At 38.6% G+C, this 22004-nt stretch overlaps 1 protein-coding gene across 2 annotated transcripts; it reads right to left on the minus strand.

The window, feature by feature from the left end:
• Window positions 706-20341, minus strand: EIF5A2 (eukaryotic translation initiation factor 5A2). Of its 2 annotated transcripts, XM_021069799.1 has the most exons (6): window positions 20195-20341; window positions 19324-19523; window positions 18697-18801; window positions 6734-6865; window positions 5271-5363; window positions 706-5099 (listed from the first exon to the last, which is right to left on the minus strand). In XM_021069799.1, exons 2-5 carry the CDS (start codon window positions 19486-19488, stop codon window positions 5304-5306), a joined length of 462 nt encoding a protein of 153 aa, XP_020925458.1. In that variant the 5' UTR covers window positions 19489-19523; window positions 20195-20341; the 3' UTR covers window positions 706-5099; window positions 5271-5303. The 2 variants fall into 2 exon arrangements, with proteins under 2 accessions (XP_020925458.1, XP_020925457.1); XM_021069798.1 differs by having other exon boundaries at window positions 706-5363.

Here is a 22004-nt window from a genome sequence, read left to right on the forward strand (position 1 = left end):
GAAGGAAGGAAAAAAAAGAAAGAAACCACTAAGCCACCTTTGGATGAATCTGTCCAGATGGTGTTGATTAGACGTGTGAGTATTGGAAAAGCGGTGAGGGGTTTGTTAGAAGGACTCATCACACCATTCACATCACTGTAGAAAGAGAACAGTACCTCTGGTAGAGAAGGAACACCTCAGACCTTGGGCAGTTAGGGGTATGGCGGGGGTGGGGGGAGAGATTCCACTAGACTCTCACATTAAATATCTCTGGAAGAATGCACAGGAAGAGGATGAAAATGGGAAGATGTATTTCCTCTTGTACCTATAGAATGTTGTGCTACATATTTTATATATTCTGTAATTATTAAAAATTTAAAGATTAAAAAACTGTACTTAAATCTGGAACTAAAATTTAGAAATTAACATTTACTAGCAGCTGTAAAGCTAGGGTACTGTATATTAATACCATAAAATATAAAACACAAAAGTTAGATTTTTTTTAGCAGCAATATACACATTAATTCATTGTATTTTCTAGTACGAAAGGGTTTCTAGGAGTTCCCTACTTGTGACACAGTGGTTTAAGAATCCAGTATTGTCACTGCAGTAGCCTAGGTTGTTGCTGAGGCACAGGTTCAATTCCTGGCCCAAGAACTTCCATATGCTGCAGCTGCAGCTGCAGCCAAAAACAGTTTGTAGGAATGTATATATACAGGAATAGTGTAAGTTGTTAAATTAACTTTATTTTTCTTTAATATAACAGATGAAGTTAACATACAAATATATTTTAACGTAACAAAAAGTTATAGTTGATAAGTTTACCATCTACATTTAAAGGATTTCACAATTATTTTAATATAGCCAAAAGCTTAATATTTGAATTTTACCCATTTTTGAAATATAAAATGCGCAATTATAGTAATACTGACACTACGTATCTTACAACTTAAAAGCGTTAGCTAAAAATGTATGAGTCTCTGTAAGTAAAAGCATGAATTCTCTTACACCTACGACAAATAAAATGTATTACTAATAAAGTGCCACTGGATTAGACAATGCCATTTCAACCATTTACTTTCTGGAGAGGACAAAAATAGTATAGAACTAATAATTTGCATTATACTTTGTAAAAAGCAAAGAGTGCTTAATTACAGTAGGTATTAACCACAGTAAAGAATTCCTCTCAAGAAAGATCACAACTATGACTTAGGACAAGCTATAGTCATCACCTAATAATGTTTATGTCCAGAGTTTTTAAAAAGTGCAATCTTATACTAAGATAAGCTTAAGTCTACCAATACCAAGACATAGTTTTAGGGACTTTATATAGATAAAGGAACCTCTCTTTCAATTGTAAAATAGGTTTCAACCTGTTCTAAGGAGAGAGGAATAGTGGTGGATGATAAAGTTTGGCAACAAGTATGTTTTTAGCAGATGAAAGCCTGATATGGCATTGCTTTAAGATGCATCTTTCACGTAAGGAAAACGTGCTAATGAGATGTATACAGCACTTTTCAGGCACTTGACCTCACTTGGTAGTTAAGTTTGATGTTCAGAAGTTTATTTAATGAAAAAACATTACATTATATAGGACTTCAGGCCATGTTCCCACAGAACATCTGTGTTCTGTAAGCTAAATCCAAATGCTTCCTACTAAAATCAAATAATGCCATATATCCAATTCTGAGAAAAAAATTTAATAAAGTTAACAGATTGAATTTTCTCAATTTTAAGATTTTCCACAGTAAATTTTTCTTAAGCCTTTGTTGCCTATTACTCATCTGAATTCTAGAAGAAAAAAAAGCTTGAAAACTATGAAATATTATACCTGGATGATATCAGAAAATTTCAAACTGTTGATCATCTCAATATAATATACTGTTTATGGAAATATGCTTATAGTTTGCACATACATTGCTTAAGAGCCATATTTTCTCATAGCAAATTTTGTCCCTAGTTCATATTACAGAATTCAATATATAAACATTTTTATGTACCCCCCCAAAAGAACTATAAATTTTCATTCTGTTGTCCCTAAATATGTTTGAGAATCACCACATCAGTATCTAGCTCTAAACCTATCTTTGGGGTCCATGCCAAAAGAATGCTTTCAGGTATATCATTAATGATAAAGTTCTAAGACTACCAAATTCTATCCTAATGAAAAAAATACGGTAAGATTCCACTATAGATGTTATCAATGTTCCAATTTTTCTTGCATATTTAGCATATAGTTTAAGTATGTTGATATTAAGAATTTTTATTTATATGTACTGTCGTATTACAATTTGAGAAAATTTTGCAATAGACTTTCAAGCAGTTAGCTTTAAAATAATGAAACTTCAACTCTTAGCACAAACAGCCCTGAGAACAATGCATTCAAATTACAGTTCAGCTAGAAATAATCTAATTGAGAAACTTTAAGGTACAAAACAAATTCTGGAAAAGTTGTAAATTAAAAAAAGAAAAAGTTTTTCCAACATTTGAGGCACTACTAGACTACAGTACTTTTAAGAGTTGGAAGGACTTTGTAAAAAGAACAAACAAAGAAAGCTATGTGTGCACATGTACACACTCACATTGTGCTATAATGAAAAATTGTTTCCCCAAATTTTATAGCCTAAACATTTTATTGCAGCATCTTCTATTAAAGATATCATGCTCTGGCTGCAAGAGTGTTTTGGTAATTGTTAAAAAGCATTGGTACAGAATTTTATACCATAAATGGAAACGGATTCAAGAGCTTGATTAACAGCAATTTCAAGTGACTGACAGCCCTTGGAGGGGAGCATGACAAAAACATCATAATTATGTTTATGATGCAAATGCTAAGTCAAAGTAGCAATAATTTGACCTATTTCAGAGGATATACAACTTTGTAGCAAATAAGGTATAACAAAGTTTTCACAGTAGCAATAAAATATGCTGTCCTAGAAAGAAACAAATATTCCACTTGTTACTATCATAGTGTATATAAATTGGTGAAAATGCCTGCAGACAAAAAAGGTGTATCACTTTATAATCAACATGACAATCTACATTCTATACATGGTAACTCTGATATTTAACATTTGCTACAAAAAAGTACAACAAATACTGGGAATCAACTTTTAACATTTCTGATGTCATAAAAGAATGAAGTCAAGTCACTTCTGTTAAAAAATGTTTCCCTGCTTCCTTTTAATATAATTTATAAAGCTTTACTAAATGAAGTATTTTGTTATAGAGAAACATGTATTGACTTATGTGAAAATAAACAATCCGATATATTTAAAATCTATATTATAATTATATGTCAGAAGAGTATTTACACTTCATTATAGTAGTTAAAATGAAATATTTATGCATAAATATTTTTGCCATTCAAGACATGAAGATAGAGATGCATTATTATAATTTATGTATGTTTACCTCACAATCAAAAATATATTTATGTGAAGTTTGAAAAATTAGGAAGAACAAGGGCATGCTAATCTGGAATTAGTACTAAACCCGAATACTGGTGTGGTTAACTGGGGTCAGATGAATGACCAGGAAGTAGCAGAGACTGATAACGTTCTGGAGTTCCTGTGGGTTAACAGTGCCAACCAGCTGCAAGTAAGATACATATTACAGAGTGCTAAAAAATTAGAGCAGTATGTAGCAGAGACTTAAATGGAATACTGGAAAGAATTAGCCTAATTACTAACTGTGCTTTATATGGGCAAAAGCTAAAATGTTATATTAAAAACGATTAACTACAACCCCAATATTTCTTGTGCTTTAGAATTCCTCTTGCATTTCATTAAGTATCTTGCTTCTTTTCCAAATAGTTTGCTGAGGCCAATACAAGATTTTTATGTGTGAGAAAATTAAGTACTAAAACTTTGGGATATTCTGTTCCTAATGCTTTTTCCAGTCACTGATTAGACCAGTTATAGCATCATACATATTTTCTTCTAGATGATAGGTACAAAGGCCTTTTAAAAGTCAAAGCATGATGGGAGAGGTCTCATAACAGTATTACTGAAATGGTGATTTTTTTTCTTCTAACTTTCACTATAATGATTGCTATTGAGTCAAAGGTCTTCACCTGTGACAATGCCTAGAACTCTGGAAATAAGAGAGATATATGATCCAAAAGACTAAACAGAAATGTAGCAGAATCAACTAAAACACTTTTGAAAATAATTCAGTTTATACAATTTTTCTTATTATATTCAGTTATATTCACACTAGTAACTGAATTAAGTCACATGACAATCAGATAAATTACATATACTTTTTAAAGTTAAATAATTACCACATAAATTAACTTTTCTTCCATGATTCACTTTCACTTTGGAAAAAACATATATAAATTTAACAAATGTTCCAAATCAATTTAAAATAAAAATTTCCAGCTTTTGTCTAACAAATATTTTGATATCAAAAAAGTCTACTTAAAAATGGTTGGAAAGTAGTGACTACTACAAATCCCAACATTTATTCAACATAATTAATAAAAAGCACTGCATAGTATCCTATAAAGCATGTCACTCCTTTAAATAAAGAGAAAAAAACACTTAAAAGCAAAAACACAAATAGAAACTTCAATTTCCTGTTTTCATGCTGATTACAAAGGCCTCAAATAAAAACCTATAGCTTTAACCAACACTCTATGCCACTATCTTTTGCGTTGTCTTTATAACTTGCTAACAGTCATATAACAATTTAATGCCTCTGTCAACCACAAACAGTACTAAAATCACCATAATACAGGTTATATTAAGTCTACCAGCAATTTGGCAAAGAACAGAATGACTGAGGTAATACAGGTAGCTGCACACGGCTACTTTCCAATAACATGATTTTTGTTTAAGGATCTGTACTTGCCACACCCAGGCTAAAACTGTGATGATTCCAATCAATAATCTACTTATTCTATGGTATTAAGTTTAAAATTAATGCAGAACAATTCACCTTAAATGTGGTACTTTAATACCACTAGATGCTACATTGCTTGATTTAAAACCCTGGTTTATTTATCATTTATCTAAAATTCACGAATAATTTGCTCAGACACATCTGCTGAAGCTATCTTATCTGTTTCTTGGACTCACATACTGAAAACCACAGGAATGTTATGGGAAAGACACCTAAAAATTAAAAAAAAAAGAATTATATATTGATTTTTTTTAAATTACTAATTGCCTGCAAAACTAACTCGGCACAATTTCAAAACAATTAAAAAAGAAATGAGGTTGCTTATGAAGCCATAACTTTGGTGACAACTGGAACCAAACTTTAGATCTGCAGTTGATCCAGACCTTAAACAGTTTGCTCATCCCTGATGTTTCCATTTATTTGCAGGGCTTTATGGCTACAGCATATTCTTCACTCATTGCACACATGACAGACACCTAGATGAAAAAAAAATGTAGGCAAAAAGTTATTCAGAAGGCAATACATTTATAAGATATATTTAATTCCTCACACACCAGATATTTGTGGATATTTATTTATTTATTTTTGCTTTTTTTTTTTTTTTTTTTTTTTTTAGGGCTACACCTGTGGCATATGGAGGGTCCCAGGTTAGTGGTCAAATTGGAGTTACAGCTACCAGCCACAGCCACAGCCACAGTAATGCAGGATCCGAGCCATGTCTGTGACCTACACCACAGCTCACGGCAACGCTGGGTCCTTAACCCACACTGAGTGAGGCCAGGGATTGAACCCGCAACCTCATGGTTCCTAGTTGGATTTGTTTCCACTGCACCATGACGGAAACTCCTGTGGATAATTTATGCATATTATTTTGAAAAGAGGCATTCCAAAACCAAATAATCTTTCTTTACAGTTTTCTAAAGCAGAATTTCTCAAATTGTGGTTTTTAAGACAACTTCCAGGGAACAAGGAGAATAAGAACTACAAATTTTTCAGAGTTTCCGTCCTGGTTCAGTGGAAACAAATCTGACTACCATCCATGACGACCACAGGTTTGATCCCTGGCCTTGTTCAGTAGGTTTAAGGATCTGGCATTGCCATGAGCTGTGGTATAGGTTGCAGATGTGGCTCAGATCTGGTGTTTCTGTGGCTATGGCATAGGCCAACAGCTACAGCTCTGATTCTACCCCTAGCCTGAGAACCTCCATATGCCTCAGGTATGGCCCTAAAAAGACAAAAAAAGTTTCAATACTCATTAGATGTTATTATACCTCTGGAAGTTATGACAAAGATAAAGTATATCACCTTTACTCTTTGGCATTACCATAGCATCCTTTCTCAGCCTTAAGAATGGCTTAGGCTGGAACTCCCTTCGTGGCTCAGTAGTTAACGAACCCAACTAGGAACCATGAGAATGTGGGTTTGATCCCTGGCCTCACTCAGTGGGTTAAGCATTGCCGTGAGCTGTGGTGTAGGTTGCAGATGTGGCTCAGATCCCCTGTTGCTTTGGCTGTGGCGTAGGCCAGGAGCTGTAGCTCTGATTCGACCCTAGAGCAGGAACTTCCACATGCCATGGTGTGGCCCTAAAAAGAATATCTCAGGCTGATCTCCAAAACAAATTTGGGTTGGACAGTGTCTATGCAGTAAAAATTGAACTGTGATACTTTCTTTGGTAATGGGCATAGTAAAAGGGTATCATGGGAAAACTGCCCAGTTCTAGAGATTGATTTCAACATTTCAGCAGTATTTAAAAGCTACATTTCACATAAAGTATTTTATGCTAACTAGTTTAGTTCAAAGTTTTTATAAAATGGTTTTAAAAAACAATATCCCCATAAGTCTTTACCTGTACATCTTCGCCTGCATTATATTTTCCTTCTATTTCTTTGCCTAGTTCACCTTCTGGCAGCTTAAGATCCTCACGAACTTCACCAGTTTCTGTTAGCAGGGAAAGGTAACCATCCTGAATGCATATGAGCTATTGAAAGAAATTATATCATTTGCACTGATTAGATTGTATCTACTCCTTCATAATTTTTACATAGTTAAATTTCAATCTACATTAATTTGTATAAGTATACAGTAATACATTAATAAAATTTTGTTGCTTAAGAATGCTACACATACAAAAGCGTAAAATAGATATAAACAAAAACTGTAAGTTCATTCCTTCCTGCACTCTCCCTTCCCCCAAATCTCTGCATTATCAAACAGTTTAGGCTTTTTAAACAGGGTATCCTGAAGCATTAACATTTATGTATACAATACAAATATAGTTGCTTTAAAAAATACAGAGTTGTCTTGTGGGGCAGTATCTTAAGGATCTGATGTTGTCACTGCAGCAGCTTGGATTGCTGTTGTGGCACGGGTTTGATCCCTAACCCAGGAACTTCCACAAGAAGTAGGCATGGTTAAAATAAATAAATAAGTGAGACATTACAAGTATTTTTCAGCAAGTTATTTTCACTCTATTGGAAAATAGAGGCCTACCTTAGTCTTCTCTTTAATAACTTCACAAATGCATAGATATGCTGTAACTAATTTAACCACTTTTGTATTAATAGACATAGAAGTTATTTTCACCTTTTCATGATTACAAACAATGTGTTTTATAATGTGATTATGAACAAACTGAAGTGGAAAAGTTTTGATCTCCAGCTCATTGCTAACAACACTAGATTTTTTAAAAAGACAGCACTAGCCTGTTGATGACATTAATGAAAGAAACCTACCTGCAAAAAGTACAGTTTTGATATCATTGAATTTCTTTCATTACAGGTTATGGGGAAACAGCCAGGTACATTCATTTATTCTAAAATCTTATACACTATCAATGCGCCTAGAATTTTAACAGGCTGGAGTTCCTGTCGTGGCGAAGTGGTTACTGAATCCGATTAGGAACCATGAGGTTGAGGGTTCGATCCCTGGCCCTGCTCAATGGGTTAAGGATCCGGCGTTGCCATGAGCTGTGGTGTAGGTCACAGATGTGGCTCGGGTCCTGCGTTGCTGTGGCTCTGGAGTTGCTGTGGCTGGTAGCTACAGCTCCGATTAGACCCCTAGCCTGGGAACCTCCACATGCCACAGGAGCAGCCCTGGAAAAGGCAAAAAGACAAAAAAAAAAAAAAAAAAAAAAAAAAAAAAAGAATTTTAACAGGTTTTATAAAAGGCAATAACCCAGCATACCAGATATTAACATTGACATGCACAACAGGACTCAAAGACATGGTCCTTGGTGCCCTTTAACCACTATGACATAACACAGGCATACCACAGAGGTGGAGTCTCAAAGCTGTCCTCTGTGGCATTACCAAATCTGGTAATGGCTTCCACAGAAACCCCACCTATCACAGAAGATTTCAGTTTTTGCACATGTCTACAGCCTCAAAAACAAAAACCCATTACTGAGCCACTACAAACACTTTCAATTAATCTTTTGTCACTCATTTGTGGATAGATAGTAGAAAAGTGGGAAGCAAGGAGGTTGAAATAGAAGTGTAATTTTTAAACAACCACAGGCTAATCTTTTTAATTTAAGCACTTTCAGCAATTCCATGAACTGGAACTTGTCTATTTCAAGAATTAAAAGTCCTCACTCCATTAGTGACTGAAACATATAAGCCAAATAATAATACTAGTATTTTGATATTTATATGGTTATTTTTTATGAGGAATTCATAAAATAAGGCATAGGATCAAATATAAAGCATTTCAAGTACAAAAAATGCATAGACATATATATAAAACATGCAGCATAAAATAAATTATATGAGTTCCCATTGTGGCACAGCAGAAACAAATCTGACTAGTAACCATGAGGTTGTGGGTTCAATCCCTGGCTTCCCTCAGTGGGTTAAGGATCCAGTGTTGCTGTGAGCTGTGGTATAGGTTGCAGATGCAGCTTGGATCCTGAGTTGCTATGGCTGTGTTGCAGGCCAGCAGTTCTAGCTCCAATTTGACCCCTAGCCCGAGAACTTCCATATGCCACAGGTGTGGCCCTAAAAAGCAATATATATATATGAAATAAAATTAAATTAAATTTTTCAAAAATAAAACTAAGTTATAGAAAGACAAAATTATTTTATTATTTTTTTCTTTTTTAGGACCACACCTGAGGCATATGGAAGTTCCCAGGCTAGGGGTCGAATTGGAGCTGTGGCTGCCAACCTATGCCACAGCCACAGCAATGCCAGATTCAAGCTGCATCTGCAACCTGCACCACAGCCACAACAATGCTGGATCCTTAACCCACTGAGGCCAGGGATCGAACCTGAATCCTCATGGATACTAGTCAGGTTTGTTACCACTGAGCCACAATGGGAACTCCAATTATTTGATCTTCTTAAATAAATTATTTAAAATTTTGAGATATCAAGAAAAGTTAGAGATAATGCAATAAAATCTTTTATTTCTTACCTATATTTACATTTAACCACATGTGCATTTTTTTCTCTCTCTAAATATGGAATATATAAAATGTATACCGAACACATTCTTATTCTTTTCTTATTTTTACTGAGCCATTTGAGAGTAAGTTTCATACATCATGATTCTTCAGCCTTAATACTTCAGCGGTTTTTCTCAAGAACAAGAACATATTCCTATACAACCATAGTTTATTTTTCAAAACCAGGAAATTCAATATATGTAACACATTATGCAATATTCAGTCCATATTCAAATTTGCCAATTGTCCCTGCATTGTCTTTGATAATAAATTTTCCCCCTCAACTCCAGGATCAAGCTTTGTATTTATTTGGCTGTCATGTCAGTTTACTTGCTTGATGTGGAACAGTTTCTGACTCTTTATCTTTCATGACACTGACTTTTTTTATCTTTTTTTGTGGCTGTACCTGTGACATGTGGAAGTTTCCCAGCCACAGCAGTGACCCAAGCTGCTGAAATAACAATGCTGGATCTTTAACCAGCTGCACCAAAAGAGAACTCCATGACACTGACATTTTTGATCAGCATAGGTTCACTTTATTATAGAATGTTTTCAGTTTGAGTTTGTATCCTAACAATTCAGGTAGTGCATTTGGGGAAGGATTTGAGGATGATGTTTCCTCAGAGTATCATATCAAGAAACAAATGATGTCAATTCGTTCTATTACTGGTGATGTTAACTTTGATCATTTGGCTAAGGTATTATATGCTAGATTTTTCCATTCTCAAGATACCATTTCCCCTTTTGTAATTTACAATATTGGAGGAGAAAAAAAAAGCTAATGGTGTCATTGTTGCATTTCAAGTGTATTTCTGTGCAGCCTTTTCAGTCTTCTTTCCAAGCCCTCTCTGACTCTACAGAATTGGAAAGAGAAGATGGTAAGGAGACAGTTCTAAGCAGTTATAAGTCAACTCTAAATATTTCCTCCTGGAGTTCCTGTTGTGGCTCAGTGGGTTAATGAATCTGACTACTACCCATGAGGATGAGGGTTCGATCCCTGGCCTCATTCAGTGGGTTAAGGATCTGGTGTTGCCGTGAGCTGTGATGCAGGTCACAGACAAGGCTCAGATCTGGCGTTGCTATGGCTGTGGTGTAGGCTGGCAGCTACAGCTCTGATTTGACCCCTAGCCTGGGAACCTCCATACACCACAGGCTGTGGCCCTAAGACAAAAAAAAAAAAAAAAAAAAAAAAAAAAAAATTCCTCCTTATCCTTCACCTTTTTTGGGAGGCAGGGGGGCTCACTCATGGCATATCAAGACTCCCAGGCTAGGGGTCTAATCAGAGCTATAGCTGCTGGCCTACACTAGAGCCATAGCAACGCCAGATCCGAGCCACATCTGTCCGTGGCCTACAGCACAGCTCAGGGCAATGCCAGATCCTTAACCCACTGAGGGAGGCCAGGGATCGAACCGGCAACCTCATGGTTCTTAGTTGGATTCGTTTCTGCTGTGCCATGACAGGAACTCACTGATCCTTCACCTTTAAGCAATGTACTCATTTGATAACTTTGTGATGTTTATGAACAATTTTGGGGGGTGGGTAGAGAGAACAATCATTTTGTTAATAGCAAGCAAGGACACAGGAAAGGGCAAGGTCAGAAAACTTGTAACAGAGGAGTCAGGCATGCGGTGGTATACTGAACTGTTGGATGACATTTGAAATTATATCATACCTCCCAATGGTATCTATTATTTCCCACTAAAATAACCCAAAGTACCGTGCTATTTTTCTCCATAAGGCTACTTGGGAAAATGGATAATTACAGGTCCAGGGTAGGAAGTATACAAGATAAGAAAGCACAGTGCTATCAAAGACCACTAGGTCCCTATCAAAGGGATTCACGAGCTAGCTGGAATAAGGTCCCTCTGGTCAAAGATAATACAATTTGAGAATCAATGATGATAATAACTACAGCGGATTGAAGCACAAATGTGTTTAAATGACTGAATTCATAGTGAAAAAACATAGTGGTTATCTTCAGCAGATGCCAGGGAACCAACTAATTTTGAAAACTGGTTGTTATTTTATTTTATTTTATTGTCTTTTTTTGCCTTTTCTAGGGCCACTCCCACGACATATGGAGGTTCCCAGGCTAGGGGTCTAATCGGAGCTGTAGATGCTGGCCTATGCCAGAGCCACAGCAACTCCTACTATTGTCTCCCCTAATACAAACGGATTGAGCCAATTATTACATATCTAATAATATCACAAAATGGAAACCATCAGATTCATTTTCTTGACAGTTGCTTAGAACATCACCAATGGAATAGTTATTTCAAAGAAAAAGGAGGAAGAAAATAAAAATTTCAACTATATATGGTCAAGCCTGTATATCTAATTATCAATTTTTAGGAAGTATGTGGGACAAAGGAATGTGTTAAACAGGAAATGCAGTTAGACTGTGGGAAGGTCTACAGAACACATGATGTAGTTTCTTTTTTTTTTTTTTTTTTTTTTTTTTTGTCTTTTTGTCTTTTCTAGGGCCGTACCCACGGCATCTGAAGGTTCCCAGGCTAGGGGTCTATTTGGAGCTGTAGCTGCTGGCCTACACCACAGCCACAGCAACATGGGATCTGAGCCGCATCTGCGACCTACACCACAGCTCTTGGCAATGCTGGATCCTTAGCCCACTGAGCGAGGCCAGGGATCGAACCCACAACCTCATGGTTCCTAGTTGGATTCGTTAACCACTGAGCCACAGTGGGAATTCCTGATCTAGTTTCTTTATCAAAAAATTGCAGGGTGAGAGAGATACAGAGAGAGAAGTGAGAAAGGAAAGAGAAGCTCAAGTGCATGTACAAGAGAGGAGAACCTATGAAGTAGATTTAGGAGATAACCTCAACCAATTTCAATGTGTGGACCTTATTTAGACAAACTATAGAACAAAAATAATAACTATAGCATCCAAAAAAGTGACAAAGACAATTAAGAAAATGTGGATACTGACTGGATATTTGAAGATATGAAGCAATTACTAATTTGGAAGGTGCCACAGTCTGTTTTGATTTTGCTTTTTACAGCCCTTATCTTTTAAAAATGTGTAAAAAAAATATTTGCAGACACAATGATAAATGATATAATATCTGGGTTTAGCTTCAAAATAATCAAGAGGTAGAAAGTACAGGAAATAAAAATAGGTGGTAGAGTATAGATGAAACAAGATGCCATGTATTGTTAATTGCTAAAGATTATGGGTAAGTTTCATCATATTTTTATTTTTATTATTTATTTATTTACTTATTTATTTTTAGGGCTGCACCAGCAGCATATGGAAGCTTCCAGGCTAGGGGTCAAATTGGAGTTGTAGCTGCTGGCCTATGCCACAGCCACAGCAACAAGGGATCCCAGTTGCATCTTTGACCTACACCACAGCTCAGAGCAACACCAGATCCTTAACCCACTGAATTGGGCCAGGGGTCGAACCTGCATCCTCATGGATACTAGTTGGGTTCGTTACCACTGAGCCACAATGGGAACTCCCTCATCATATTTTTAAAATGTCAACAATAAAAAGTAAAAAACAAAAATGCTATGGTATAATAGAATTCTAGAAAGAGCACTGTAACAGCTAAGTAGCTGGAGTCACGGGGAGCTGATGAAATAAAGCATGAACTGAAATGAACAATATGAGGAGAATTAGTGACTGCAGATTCTGTCTGTGATGAGGTCAGACAAGAAAGAACATTGAAAAAGAATTATGGTGGAACTTTTTGGCTTGAATTTGTATTACTGATATAAAACAGCAGAAGGCTGAAGAAGGAATAGCATCACTACAGGTGCCTTCTTAGTCCTAATTTCTAAATTTAATTTTATTTTTCAATCTACCAAAACAGACCTTCAGGTAAGACCTCCTTTCTCTCTCTTCCATTTCCTCTTTCTCCTGCACTCTCAAGCTTCTTCCTTAGAGCTGCTGGTCCCTGGGAGAGACCAATGCTCCATCATTCTTATCATACAGCCCAAGCAAATAACGCTATCATCAAGTGGAGCATTATCCGACCCACCAGGCCACAAAGCTGGGTATGCACAACAGCACCCCATCACCAAGTGGAAGCTGCATACTTGAGATCAACTTGAGCAGGTCCCGAAGGCACAGACAATTGTATGAGAAGTAGTCAGACTCAGAAAGAAACTTCTTCTGCCACAATCAAAAACTTCTCCCTCAATTCATGCCAATGGCTTTGTGGGGAGTTCCCTATGACCAGCTTACTGAAAAAGAACTATATTCAGAATGGTTTCTAGATGGTTATGTCTGGTCTGATGAAACTATACAGAAGTGGCCCTGAAAGAGTAGGAATGAGGGCTTCATGCACTGGACTTGAAAGAAGAGAGAACCAAAGGTGTGGATTTACACTGATTATGGACAATGACTAAGAGTTTGGATGGCAGATCAACAACACTGAAAGAACAAGATAGGAAGATTGCTGACAATAAGGTCTGGGGAAGTGGTACTTGGAGGGACCTCTCCAAATAGAGAATGTGTCCATATAAATGCTTACCACTGGGATATACTACTGAAGAGGTGGACAATTAGTCAACAAGATGATTCTATCTGTGAATGTCATTTAGCTTCTTTTTGTAGTCTTCCCAGTCCTTGCTCAATTGGCTCATGTACAACTGGCCATAGTGGTATGGGCTCAGTGACACAGGTTTTCTCTCACCAAAGCTGATCTGACTACAGCCACTACTAAGTATATCACAGCAGAGACAATAAAGAGTCCCTGGTATGGCACCATTCCCCAGTAAGAATAGCCTGATATACTATACATCTTCCATCATGGAAGAGGCAGGAGTTTGTGTTCATTGCAATAGATCCTTATTCTACATATAAATTTGCCTTCACAGCCTGCAGTGCTTCTACTAAAATCTCATCTGTGAATTTAGAGAATGTCACATTCCTGTCGGTACCTTACACAGTATCATTTCTGGCCAAAAAATTACTTTGACAGGTAAAATAAAAAGACAATAGGACAGCAGTTCCCATGGTGGCTCAGCAGAAATGAATCTGACTAGTATCCATGAGGACACAAGTTCGATCCCTGGCCTCTATCAGTGGGTTAAGGATCCAGTGTTGCTGTGAGCTGCAGTGTAGGCTGGTGGCTATAGCTCTGATTTGACCCCTAGCCTGGGAACACCTATGTGCTGTGGGTGCAGCCCTAAAAAGACACACACACACACACACACACACAAAATCACTGGTCCATATACTCAATCATTCTACAACAGCTTGCCTGTGGGGTCTGCATCATACCACCCGCTGGATGACACTTTATAGGCCTGGGTGCTGTTTTACAGGTTATGATATATTCCAATATATGGTATTTCTCCCATATATATTCCAATATATGCTACACAGATGTAGCAATCAAACGTAGGAGGCTCTTCTCACTATTACCCTTAATGATACTATAGCAAAACATCTGTTTCTTCTGCAATACTTCCCCAAGAAAGACTGCTTCTACCAGGGAACAAAAAGATTCCACAGAACATGAGTTCTTACTGTGGTGCAGTGGCTTAAGGATCTGAGTGTAGTGGCTTGGTTTGCTGTGTAGTGCAGGTTTGATCCCCGGCCCAGAACAGTAGGTTAAGGATCTGGCACTGCTGCGGCTGTGGCATAGGCATAGGCCATAGCTGAGACTCGAATTCAATCCCTGGATCAGGAACTTCCATATGCTTTGGGTGTGTCCGTAAAAACAAAAACAAAGATTCCAAAGAACAGGAAAAAATTATAAAAAGACTTTAGGCACAAAGAATTCATAACATTATTATTTTCTTTGTTAATCTATTTTAAGTTGAGACAACAAAATTCAACTCCATATCCCAAAGGCATACTACTTATTTGAAGAGTATACTAGGATTTAATAATTCACAGTTTTGACAATTCACTGATTATCCAAAGATCTACAATACATACTTTAATATGTCTTGTAGTGATTAGTTTTCCTTTTAAAACATGGTCTTTAAATGACAGATAAAAGTTAAGTAAATGTAGAAAAGGAATTTAACTTGTAGTGTGGTGCACAGAAACACAGAACTTTCTAAAGAAATATGATTCAAGCAAGTACCAGAGTTTGGACAAGCATTTCTATGTTTAAGAGTCTGGGAATTCCCAAAGATGTCTGGGTACATTTGTATTTTACACCACCAGTAAGCCCCAAACAACTATAACCACTTTTGGGAGATGTGGTGGAAATTATCAATTCTCATCTAAGCTACATCTTGGAATGGAATTGAGGAGACATTTTTTCCCTCTCATTCTGAGCTTATTTTAAAGTACATAAAATTAAAATTATATATAGTAATATATTTCTTTTCCTAGACAAAGACTTTTTAATTAATATAATGAATATGTATGTATATGTATATATTTCACTTTAGCTGACTGCCAAACTGGCACTTAAAATACTGAATTCAGCAAATACAAAGGACTACATATGGCCAAATAAGTAGGAATTTAATAAAGGCACTTGAAAAGGTAAGTGAAGACCACCAAAGCACAATAAATATTAACTGGAAAGGCTCACAGAACTGATTTTTTTAAATGAACAGAGTAAGTATTCTACAGTGATTTGATAATGAAGAGGTGTGATCACTGAGTACCCACTCTGCAAGCCACTGTTCTAAGAATTAATTAAACCTCAAAATGATTCCATAAATTTATTATTCTTATTCTATTTTATAAATAAAGAAGGGCACATGAGAGATTAAATAACTTGCTAATCGAGGTCACGTAATTGGTAAATGCCAAAGCAAGCATCTGGAACCAGACTGCCTGGCTTGAATCATTCTCTTATCCACCCTGCAACACAGACTACACACCAAAGACTGGGGCTAGAGCGAGGCAAGTGAGGCACTTCTCTCAGGTGCAAAATTTAAGGTGCAAAATTTAAGGTGGCCTGTGTACTTCACACACACACACACACGTGCCCACACCCCTCCCTCAGTGATCAGGTTAATGTAATATTTTTTAAAATTTGAATGCAAAAATTCTATAATGAACAAAATATCAGACAGGATCAGAATTAGTGATTTTTCCTTTTGACTTGGGCCCCTTTATGGCACTGCATTGTAACTGGTCCTGTCTTTATTTAAAACTTTGTGCTTGAGGCAAAGGCCTCACTCATCTCATTCCCCTCACTCTAGTCCAAGTCCTGCTGTATACCAAAATAAAACACAAACCAAAATCTTCCTTAATGTTAAATCTTGAGCTCCAATCAATGATTGGCTAATTTGATCATATTAGTAGTTATCTGAACTATTAATACCATACAAAAGTATTGTATATTGAATGGATATTAATGAATATTGAATATTCAAAGCATTCACATGTTAAAGATGAAAATAGAAATCCATTTTTGGCAAAAGAAAACTCTATGCTTAACTTTAGTTGGCTATACTATACTTACCTCATTGAATAATCATGTATGCACTTAACAAATGTTTATTGAACAACCCACATTATGCCATGTCTAAATTAGGTGCTCCAAAAATAATGAATTGATTAAATGAAATTTTTTACAGCAAAAGGGGCAGCAGAAAAAAAACTACTTTTGGGTATGTATTTATTTATGAAGTTATTATGGGGTACTTATTTAATATTCATAGTATCCCTCCTTCGTAGATGGGAAGACCGAGGCTCAGAGATGTTGCATAATTTGTCCAAGGTCACCCAGCTAGAAACTCAGATCTGCCTGACTTAAAAAACAAAAAAAACCACTTGCTATTATTATACTCAGACAATTCAAGTTTCTATATTACTCCGAAGCAATTTAGGAAACATTTATGATAAGTGGGAAAATGAAAATATAAAACTGCTTACTAGATTAAGACTGTAAAAACATGTTTACATGTAGACAAAAGTAAAGGAAATTATTGCAGCTAATGGTAATATTCTTTAAAGTATCAATTAAAGGATAATTGCAGCTAATGGTAATATTCTTTAAAAATTACACAATACAGGAGTTCCTGTCGTGGCTTAGCGACTAACGAACCCGACTAGCATCCATGAGGATGCAGGTTCAATCCCTGGCCTCGCTCAGTGGGTTAAGGATCTGGTGTTGCCGTGAGCTGTGGTGTAGGTCGTAGATGTGGCTTAGATCCCATGTTGCCGTGTCTGTGGTGTAGGCCGATGGCTACAGCTCCGATTAGACCCTTAGCCTGGGAACCTCCATATACCCAGGGGTGCAGCCCTAAAAAGACAAAAAAAAAAAAAAAAAAAAAAAAAATTATACAACACAGTATAAGGTATAGAAAGAAATCAGCTTAAATTGGATAAAACAAATCTGAGTATTACACTTGTATATTTCACTGTGTAAAATGAATAGAAAAGAGTTCAATACAAGATAAAAAAATTGAAGACTTTCAAGATTAATCTGAGCTCCCACATCCTATGAGGTCAGTGGTTTAGTTACCAAGAATACTCCAAACAAGAAAGTGCTATCATTAAATATGACTTATCCAAATGTATAACTGTAACTAAAAATTGCAGTTTATACACATAATTTAACCAAAGGTCACAGCACGGTCATGGAACATAAATAAAACAATTACAAAGTTTTTGTATTTTCGGATTTCCCATAGTGGCTTGGTAGTTAACGAATCTGACTAGGAACCATGAGGTTTCAGGTTCGATCCCTGGCCTTGCTCAGTGGGTTAGGGATCTGGTGTTGCCGTAAGCTGTGGTGTGGGTAGTAGACACAGCTTGGATCCCATGTTGCTATTGCTGTGGCTCAGGCGTAGGCCAGCAGCTACAGTTCCAATTGGACCCCCAGCCTGGGAGCCTCCATGTGCTGCATGTGCGGCCCTAGAAAAGGCAAAAAGACAAAAAAACCCAAAAAACAGAGTTTTTGTATTTTCTTCACCATATTCAGTGACGCTATATTTTATACACTTTCAACTAATTTCCCCATTTAAGAACACCAAATTCTGACACACATTCATTAATATGCACAAACTTGGTCGGCAGAAGATGAATTCCAATAATTTCTTGAGCACCTGAAGTCTGATAAGTGAAAAGAAATACCCAGGAGGGAGTTATCTAAACTTGAAATAATTTATAACAAAGAGAATAGTAATTTTAATAAACACTGGACTAACAATAGGGAGTCAGTCACTTGATCTGAGAAACAATGATTGTTCGAATTTTAAAAAATGCAAGAATGTTTAAAAATGCAGACTAGCTATCATCCTAGTTAAGGTACAGGTGTTAAATATTACTATTTCTCCAATCTTCTATGGTAAGTGGTACCTAATAATTGGTTAGAAAAACCTACAAAACTACTTGTGGGTTTTATTAAATTACAATGGCAGTAGAAAGTATCTGCACCTTGAGGACATGAATAGTATTCTAAAGGAAATTAGTACTTACTTGATAATCATTTCTCTTAATATTTGGAACATCCATGTTGTGAGTGGAAGGGCAAATATCTTCATACTTTTTGCCAGTGAAAATATCAATTCCAACAAGGTGAACCTAACAGAGAAAGGAGAACAGGAAACCTGTTTAATCTTTGCCAAGATATCACTCATTACATACACAGGAGCATAATACCAGCACTGATTATGACAGATTCTTTCACCTTCCAAGGTCATCTAATTTTACTTTCTTAAAAAAAAAAATGTAGTGGCATACAACTGAGAAGCAGTGAACAACTAAAGAATATCATGACATATCAAGACCCAATATCATATAGTCTAATAATTCAGTCATAAGAATGCTTAAGAAAAATGAAGTTAGGTTCCTTAGAATGATGTTAGGTTTTTTCATTTGTAAACTAAATAGACTAAGTTACTAGGATTCAGGAAAGTTTCAGTTTACAGTTAATGAAACATTATAAGAGCCGAAGAAGGAAATATTACCTTTCAGTATTCAAATAGCTAATCACCCAGTAACTATGGGATATTAAACAATTATAAGTACAGAAAACTCATGTTCTGTAATGGAATACAAATAATCAAAATCCCAACCCCGAGATAGACCTGAAAGGGCATTTACCTTGGCATGACCGTGCTTTCCAGTTTTGGAAGTTGACATCTCCACTATTTTGCATGGTCGACCTTTGAGCACCACGAAGCCGTTTTTGCGCAGGGCCGAACACTGCATAGGGTAAGTGCTGGAAGCTCCAGCATCTCCAGTAGTGAAATCAATTTCATCCGCCATGGTGGGCTGGGAAGATGGTTGCTTTTCTGAGGGAACTATGCAAAAAGTTTGTTTGCTTTTTAACAACTGGCATGCAGGCAGGGAAACCCCTCATTTCGGGTTTCCAAGCATTATGGGTCTATTATTTTTGCATTTATAGAACACCCACCCAGAAGAGTAGGGACTTTCTAACTCTGGCCTTACAAACTTTTCCATCCTCTGGTAGGGAGGTGGGAGGGAAGTCGAAGAAAAGCTGGCTGTGGATGGGGAATCCCCGCCTTGGGCGCTCACCCGCGCTGAGGGCAGCAAATCCCGGCCCCCACAGTCCCATCGCAGAAGAAGCTGGCGACCTTCCCGCACTGTGCCGCGCAGTCTGGCCCTCCGCAGCCGCCCGGATCCCCACTGTGGGGGGGCCCAGCCCAGGCCGCACGTCCCCGCGAAGGATGGGGATAACAGCACCTGGCCAGCAGCACTTGGCCCTCGGGCAGCGTGTGCGCACTTCTCCTCCCAGCCCGCAGCGCCGTCACCTCGACCTCTCAGACGCCCCCTGTCCTGCCAGCATCCCCGGCCCGGTCCCGCACGGGCCTGAGCCCTGGCGGGTCCCGCGCTCGCCTCGGTCCCCCATCCATCCTTCCTTTTTTCCTCGGTTGGGGCTGGGCTCTGGCCGGCTTCTTCTGCCCTGCCTCGCTCCGGTCCCGGCCCCACCAGCCTTTCCCCTATTCTTCACCTTTCAGCCGGGAAAGAGTGCCTTTTGCCTGCGCACCGGTGCGGGTCCCCCACAGCTGCGGCGGCGGCAGCTGTGGCGGCCGCCGCAGTTCCAAGAGACGGGGCGGGGCCGTCACACTTTCCACACCCCGGCCTCCCCGCCCTTTCCCGCCCCCACCTCAGCTCCACTTCCGGGATAGGTCCCGGCGCGTCATAGGCACCGCCCTCTCGCGCTACCATTGGCTACATGGTTCCCGAGGGCCCGCCCAGTCACGTGAAGAGCGACCTGGCAACCCCACGTGCTGCGGATTAGTGCACTTCCGGCGTGAAGAGCACTTTCTGGAGTTCGGTTGTTGAGGGTAAACACGCCGGCAAGGAAACTTGTTCCCTCAAACTTTTGAGTTCTTTGCGTTGGCGTCTCAGTTGAAGTTAAGGAGAACCAAGCCACGCGCTCCGTGGCCTTTGCCCTCAGGTGCCAGGCGGTTGTCACGTGACAGCTGTCAGACTTCGCGAGGCTTGATAATTCAATGGTTATCCCTTGTGGCTGTGGAGGGAACTTTGGGTTCCCATTTCTGGCCCAACTTGCAGCCCTTCTTGGCTTTCAAAACCATGCTTCTTCCTTGGGGAAGAGCCAATGTAGTCTACCTGGCCCCCACTGCAGGCTGTGCGGGTGACCCCAGCCACCCATGATGAGGTTCTGGCAGCCACTGCCACTGGTGCCCCGCCTGGATCAGCAGCGCTCTGGCGGGGCAGGGGAAGAGGAGGCTGAGACGTCCAAGAACTAAAAAGCTGTGGAATGACCTAACTCACTTCTCACACCGGACGCTGTTGCGGAGTTTTGGAGGCAAATGAGTGTCAGATTCCTACTGCGTTATCCAGCAGAAAGATGTTCTTGCCAAACTCAGCTCTTCCTTCGTCCTGGAATTGCCTTCCTTCAAGTCTGAGGTGTGTCCATACCTCATTAGAGCAGTTTGGTTTGTCTTGGAATCAACGTGGTACCAATAGCGACTTGAATAGGATTAGGACGAAGATTCTTTTTTTTTTTTTTTTTTTTTTTTTTTTGTCTTTTTGCCATTTCTTGGGCCGCTCCTGCGGCATATGGAGGTTCCCAGGCTAGGGGTCGAATCGGAGCTGCAGCCACTGGCCTACTCCAGAGCCACAGCAACGTGGGATCGGAGCCGCGTCTGCAACCTACACCACAGCTCAAGGCAACGCCGGATCGTTAACCCACTGAGCAAGGGCGGGGACCAAACCCGCAACCGCATGGTTCCTAGTCGGATTCGTTAACCACTGCGCCACGACGGGAACTCCAGGACGAAGATTCTTAAAAAGAGATGTGTTCTGGAGTTCCCATCGTGGCGCAGTGGTTAACGAATCCGACTAGGAACCATGCGGTTGCGGGTTTGGTCCCCGCCCTTGCTCAGTGGGTTAACGATCCGGCATTGCAGTGAGCTGTGGTAAACGTTGCAGACGCGGCTGGGATCCCATGTTGCTGTGGCTCTGGCATAGGCCAGTGGCTACAGCTCTGATTGAACCCCTAGCCTGGGAACCTCCACATGCCGCGGGAGTGGCCCTAGAAAAGACCAAAAAAAAAAAAAAAAAAAAGAGATGTGTTCTCCTATTCTCAGTGGTTTCACAGTGAAACAGAGTCCATCACATTCTCTTGCCTCGGAGAGGTGACCTTTACACCTTCTTTTATGTGGTGCTGTGATTTTGTATTGCTGTGGTTTACACAGACATTTCACACATGTTGTCCAGTCTAATCTTTACACTGGCTAACATATGGAAGAGCCAGACTAGAACCTGGTTCATGAGTCCACTCTGCTTTTCTT

This window comes from Sus scrofa, chromosome 13 (assembly GCF_000003025.6).
Source record: "Sus scrofa isolate TJ Tabasco breed Duroc chromosome 13, Sscrofa11.1, whole genome shotgun sequence".
NCBI lineage: Eukaryota > Metazoa > Chordata > Mammalia > Artiodactyla > Suidae > Sus > Sus scrofa.